Source organism: Osmerus eperlanus, chromosome 14, assembly GCF_963692335.1.
Source record: "Osmerus eperlanus chromosome 14, fOsmEpe2.1, whole genome shotgun sequence".
In the NCBI taxonomy this organism is placed as follows: Eukaryota; Metazoa; Chordata; class Actinopteri; order Osmeriformes; family Osmeridae; genus Osmerus; species Osmerus eperlanus.
The window spans coordinates 1,633,706-1,639,669 of NC_085031.1; the positions used below are offsets into that span (position 1 = coordinate 1,633,706).

The 5,964-nt window shown below is 40.2% G+C and overlaps 1 protein-coding gene across 1 annotated transcript; it reads left to right on the top strand.

The window, feature by feature from the left end:
• Window positions 1-3,806: 3,806 nt before the first annotated feature.
• Window positions 3,807-5,046, top strand: LOC134033848 (putative nuclease HARBI1). Its single transcript, XM_062478139.1, has 2 exons — window positions 3,807-4,741; window positions 4,865-5,046. Exons 1-2 carry the CDS (start codon window positions 3,895-3,897, stop codon window positions 5,044-5,046), a joined length of 1,029 nt encoding a protein of 342 aa, XP_062334123.1. The 5' UTR covers window positions 3,807-3,894.
• The last annotated feature ends 918 nt before the right edge of the window (window positions 5,047-5,964 follow it).

The following is a 5,964-nucleotide window of genomic DNA, read 5'->3' on the forward strand; positions in this document are numbered from 1 at the left end:
TGAAAACTGTGCACCACAGGCTCTAAAAGGATGTTGTCGAAGCTATTTGCCGTCAGAAACTTTTCTACGTTTTGTACCAAGAGTGAGTCAATTTCTAATATGATAAATGGAAAAATTCCTTCAACAACTGTTTCAATACACCCCGCAACGTTTTCAATGAGAAAATATACAGAGCTAACATTCTTAATTTTACACTTTAAATTAGTCCACTGGCGATTAAAACATATATATAATTTGTTTTACCAGTGAATAGCAACATGTTTCACGGTTTGATTTTGATGATTATTTGCACGAATCCCATGCCTTTCCAGCAATTCACAATTTTTAAAAACATTTTAACCCTGTGAAGCCTGACACATCAACTAATTTCCAGAAAATTCTGTTTTTTTGTTATTATAGTGTTTATTGGACCTTTAGTCAAAACATATAAAAAAAACATAATTTCTATTTACATATATGATATTTCATTTGTATCACATTTGATACATCAGGCATATTTGTCAATTTATTGATCGTAACAATATATTTTTTTAAACAATAAAAAATGATTTTCACTGCTTTTGGAACATTTGAGTTGGTTTCTTTTGAGTTGGTTTCTTTTTTTACCAAACAGGAACCTTTTTACAGTCTTTGTAATATACATAGGCGTATACCATCTTCGGGATTTGAAGCTGAACTTGTAAAGTGCAGACAGCATATCTAGGAGGTCAGGAGGTTTCAACGATGGCTGGTGTGGGAACCATTATATGATTTTAGTGTTTCACACTTCCCAGCGGTTCAGTGCCAAAAAATGAAGAAAATAGGTCCACAGCTTTGTTTATGTATATAAAAAAACACATAAATTCCAATCTAAATATTTCTTACTATGACATCCTTACTTTTAATTTGTTTAAAATGTAACAAAATAGTGTATTTGGCATTGTGATATGACATAATCCAGATTGCATCATGAAATACAGTATAATGGGTATGGCTGGAAAGAGGTAAAATATTACTTTATATACCTGCTGTATCATATTTGATACATATATTTTCAACACGATTTTACTATAAAATAATGAATGAAACATTAAATAAGTATAGGCTGCTTCAACAAAGTAAATATTCATATTGTAAAATCAGAAACACTATAAATGTTATACTTACTGTAACTTTTTCAAAATTAGCAACGATGTCCGTGCCGAAAACGAACGAGTCACTTCGTGAAGGCGGCCATTTTGGAAATTGTATTTAAATGCCTGCACTGGGTTGCACCAGCTATGCGTAAATTCAAACGTAGCCTAGTTTGAACGTATCTACTAATTTAGGTCGGAGTTTACGCACTTAAAGGGGCGATTGACTGTTTTTTTGGGGGTATTTCACACTGTTCCTTAAGGTCTCCGAATAGGGTATGTAACATTGGTTGGGTTGAAAATGGCCCGGGTGCTGTTCTATGCCCCCTGATAGATCCTCTGAAATGTTCCCGGGAAAAAACACTAGCCTTTCTCCTTTTATGGTATGCTCATTAATATTTAGATGAGCTGCGCGCTGATCGAGTCAGCGAGAGTTCAACGAGTGAAGCTGGGGAGCAAAAACGCAACACAGCCAACAGCACTCACTGAAACACCGAAAGTGGAGACTTGAAATAAAAACGCGCAAATAAATCTATTGTGTCTACACAACACTGTTTTCAACAGATTGACTGGATATCATTTGAAATGATAACGTTAGTTGTTTCCACTTCTGTTGTCGAAGCAAACTGGATTGATTTAGGTGGGTAGAACGTTACAGCTTAGCAACCAAACTATATCGTTATTCAACTCAGCTTCAGTTAGCTTGCTCTAGACATCTTGCTGTAAAATAACCTGACAAAGATCTGGACAAACATGCATCGTGAATTGTAGATTTACATAACAACACGGGTTATTTATTTGAATGAAACACTCAGGAACATGAAACAACGTTAGCCCCATTGCCAATAAATTAGGCTAAATCATTCTACCTATGCTCTTGCGTTAGCAAGCTAAACTAGTTTACATGCCTACAGTCTAGGTGTTTTCGGTATCTAGTTGTTCTTGCATTCCTTGCAAATCAGGATTAATAAAAAGCAGATGAGCTAGAGTCTAGCTAACATTGACTAGACGGGCATGGCTGATGTTTGTCTATACCGAAGCGTAGAAGATCCCTGTGCAGTTCGACCCTGGACACATTTGCGCTAACCATTTCACCAAGGACGGTTTTGAAAACCTGGGACAATGTAGCTAAAGCAGGATTTGCTATGAAGCTGTTGCTGAAAAGAGGTGCGTTCCGACCTTACGTTCATCACAACCGCAAGCTGTAGTATGATTTTGTCGGGAACAGTTATTAGCAATGCTAACGTATCCTGTATCTAGCACCTGCCTTCTCCAGTTCTTTCAAATAGATAATCTAGACAGGCGTTAGCAATAGGCCAGACTGCTATTTGTTTTCTGGCTATTTTTTCGGAAGCTTCCCTTCTAATGCTGACTACAGCTAGTCTAGTTAGTCATTTGCTAAGTAAAGTATGTTGAGAGTGTTTAGAAACGTATTTAGCATTCTACCTATGCTAGATACAGGAGACGTTAGCATTGCTAATAACTGTTACAGTAGCGACAAAATCATACTGTAGCCTACTAACAGCTTGCGGTTGCGATGAGCGTACGGTCGGAACAGTACATCTTTTCAGGTTCAGCTTCTTAGCAAATGCTGCTTGAAATTGTCCAAGGTTGTCAAAACTGTCTTGGGTGAAATGTTCAGAGCAAATTAATAATTGAGGGTCGAACTAAGCCGGGATCTTCTCATAGACAAACAGCAGCCATGCCTGTCGAATGTTTGGCTCCTAAAGAATATATTGTGCTTATTAAAGTTATGCATTGTGCTTATTAAAGTTATGAACTTAGAAGTGTGCTCAGGCTTAAACATTGGGTCTCACACTGGGTGTGGGAAGCAGGCTGTTCTTTGTGTCTCTATCTCTTCATTTTCAGAAACAACCTTGAATCTGGGTGGAGATGGCACCCGAGCAGGTGGGACGCGGAGGCAAGAACAACTCCCTGATGCACGAGAGAACAAGCTCAACCCTTTTTTGATACTTGTTTTTCAATTGCACTGTATAAATATATGCTGGGGAGGGACAGATAGCCAGTTGGACTTCGTGAACCAGCCCAAACTCTGTTGCGGGTAGGGAAACGTAGACAACCCCAGAGCTCTGTACTTGTTGATTTCCAACTGCTGCATTAAAGCTGATATTATCGGACCTCTGCGACTCCAGACCACTCTTTCTAGAACACAGATTTGTGTCATTGAATTACCATCATTACATATTGGAATAGACACAAAGATTTTGAATCCTTCACTCCTTGGGAAGACTATGAGTATTAGCCTTCCCTTTACAGCCTGGAACACAGCATTTACGACCGTGGTCCATTTTCAATATCCTTGTTATACTTCAAAACGTTATTCTTTGCAATTGCTTAGAAGTAGCCTACACAGAGCAGCGCGCAGCTAAACTAGCATCGGAGATCTAGCTACCTCGGACTGGGCAGGAACACCAGTGAGTGGGCTGGTCTGGATGTAAATTTTGGGGCGTGACAAAGATACAGACCAGAGCCAAAAAGGGCGGTCCTACGTCACTCCGGTGGCTTTGTTGAAAAGCTAGCGTTTTACAGCCAAATTTTTTCATTTTGAGATTTGCATAGGAAAGAGGTGTGGACTTTGATATTCACTGTATGTTCATTTTACCCACCGAACTGTCGTTATTCAACTATGACAAGGTAAAATCGGGTTTGCAATCAATCGCCCCTTTAAACTTAAAAAGTTCCAAGGTAGACATAAGTTACAACTTAAATCTTACACCTAGCCCTTAGTGGGTGTAAAGTCCTCCGTAAAATAACAGTTGAAATGGCGCATCGTTTTGAAAGGTGGGATCATTTGGAGGACGAGGAGGAGATTATAATAATGCCTGTTTTGTGTCGGCAACGTGTTCTTCGCGATAGGTTACACCCCTTAGACATGTATGACGACTTTGATTTATACTCACGCTTTCGCTTTCCAAGAGCGGAGATACAGAAAATTACCGATCTGCTAGCTGCAGACTTGCAGCACGACTCAGACAGAAACGGGGCCCTAAGTCCGCCCTTACAAGTTTGCCTGGCATTACGCTATTTCGCTACGGGCTCATTTCAAAACTTGGTTGGGGATTCAATTCAAGTGCATAAATCTACTGTATGTAGAGCAATTAGAAAAGTCGCACTATCGTTGTGTAAGCGCTTGAACGAGTATGTTAAGTTTCCATCTCAGCCACAAAACACGACCCGTCAGAAACTCCATCAGATAGCCGGTTTCCCTGACATACTTGGCTGTGTAGATGGCACCCACATAAGAATCAAAGGACCCAAAGAAAACGAGAATAACTTTGTGAACAGGAAGGGATACCACTCAATCAACACGCAGATTGTATGTGATGCTGACCTTGTAATCACAAATTCGGTGATCAAATGGCCAGGGGCAAAGCATGACAGCTTCATCCTCAAGCAATCTAGCCTTTGGAGAGACTTTGAGGCTGGAAGATACCCTGGGAGGTTGCTAGGAGATTCAGGGTATGCCTTGAGAAAATGGCTTATGACCCCATACCTAAACCCAGCAAGTGTCAGTGAGCAGTGCTACAATTCAGCACACACCAAGACCAGAAATGTGGTAGAGCGGTGCATAGGTGTTCTGAAGAACCGATGGGCCTGTTTGCACAGAGGTATCCAGCTATATTTTATTCTAACTTCATTGCCTACTTTATTTTAAGCACTGCAGGCTCTGGATCCCCACATTGCCTTTTATGTCCCCAAATGAATGCCTACATGCCTTCCTTTTGTCATAGGCATCTTGATGGAGCCTGACAGAGCTGCAGCTGTAGCCGGTGCCTGCGTTGTCCTACACAACATGGCAATGATGTGGAAAGTACCACTGGTGGAGGAAAGAAATGCAGATGATAGGGGTGACATAGACATTCCCTTCGGTGAGGACAACGTACCAACTGAGGCTACCTGGATGAGCTGCTAATAAATAACCTCCCACAAGAATGGGCATGAACAAAAACTGTATATTGCAATAAGTTTATTAGGTTTAGGCCTACTGCAAAACAAGAACACGATAGCTAAAAAAATATTATCCAAATATTCGAATTAAGAAACTGCACAAATAATAATAAAAAAAAAAAATAGAAATAGTAATTATATAGAATAATTATTATTCATCCATTTATTCTGCCCTAAGAGTTGTCTGAATGCTATGGCTCATTTGAAAGTGTGATGACGTATCCCTTTGTTTTAAGATCTTCTTTTAGTGTAAATATTTCTATGTTCAATTTGATCTTTTCAAGCTCAATTTTTTATTTTTCTGCTTGTATTTTTTCTGTTTCCTGTTTGAGCTTTTCAATTTACGCTTTAAAGAGTTGACATCTTAGTGTGTCAATATTCTCCTCTGTGCTAGGAGTAGGAGGCCTTCTGTTGCCTTTAGCACGCTTGGCTGCTGGTGGTAGGTGGGTGTTGGAGCCATCCTGAGGTGTCTCAAGCAGACATGTTTCTGCAGGTGGGGAGAGAGGTTGTTCGGCTGTATGAGGGAGAAGTGGTGCTGGTGTTGGTGCGAGGGCTGTTGCTGGGAGAGATTTTGGGGAAACCGGTGCCGGAGCATCTTCTGCTGTTCCACTCTCAACCCCACATGAAATTCCAATTACTGAGGGGGACTCCTCACCAACAATGTCCAATACAAGACTGGAATATTGTCCCATATCTGGCTTTGGACCACCTCCTGTTGGGACATTTTGTGGAAAGTCCTCAACGGCTTGCATTTTAAAATCACTCCACTTCTTTCTAACTTCCTTGACATCCCTGTACTCCACTCCTTTCGAATTGATGGTGTCTGTGATGTCCTCCCATATTTGTTGTATAATTTTATTTGTTACAAAGGTGTTAAATTTGG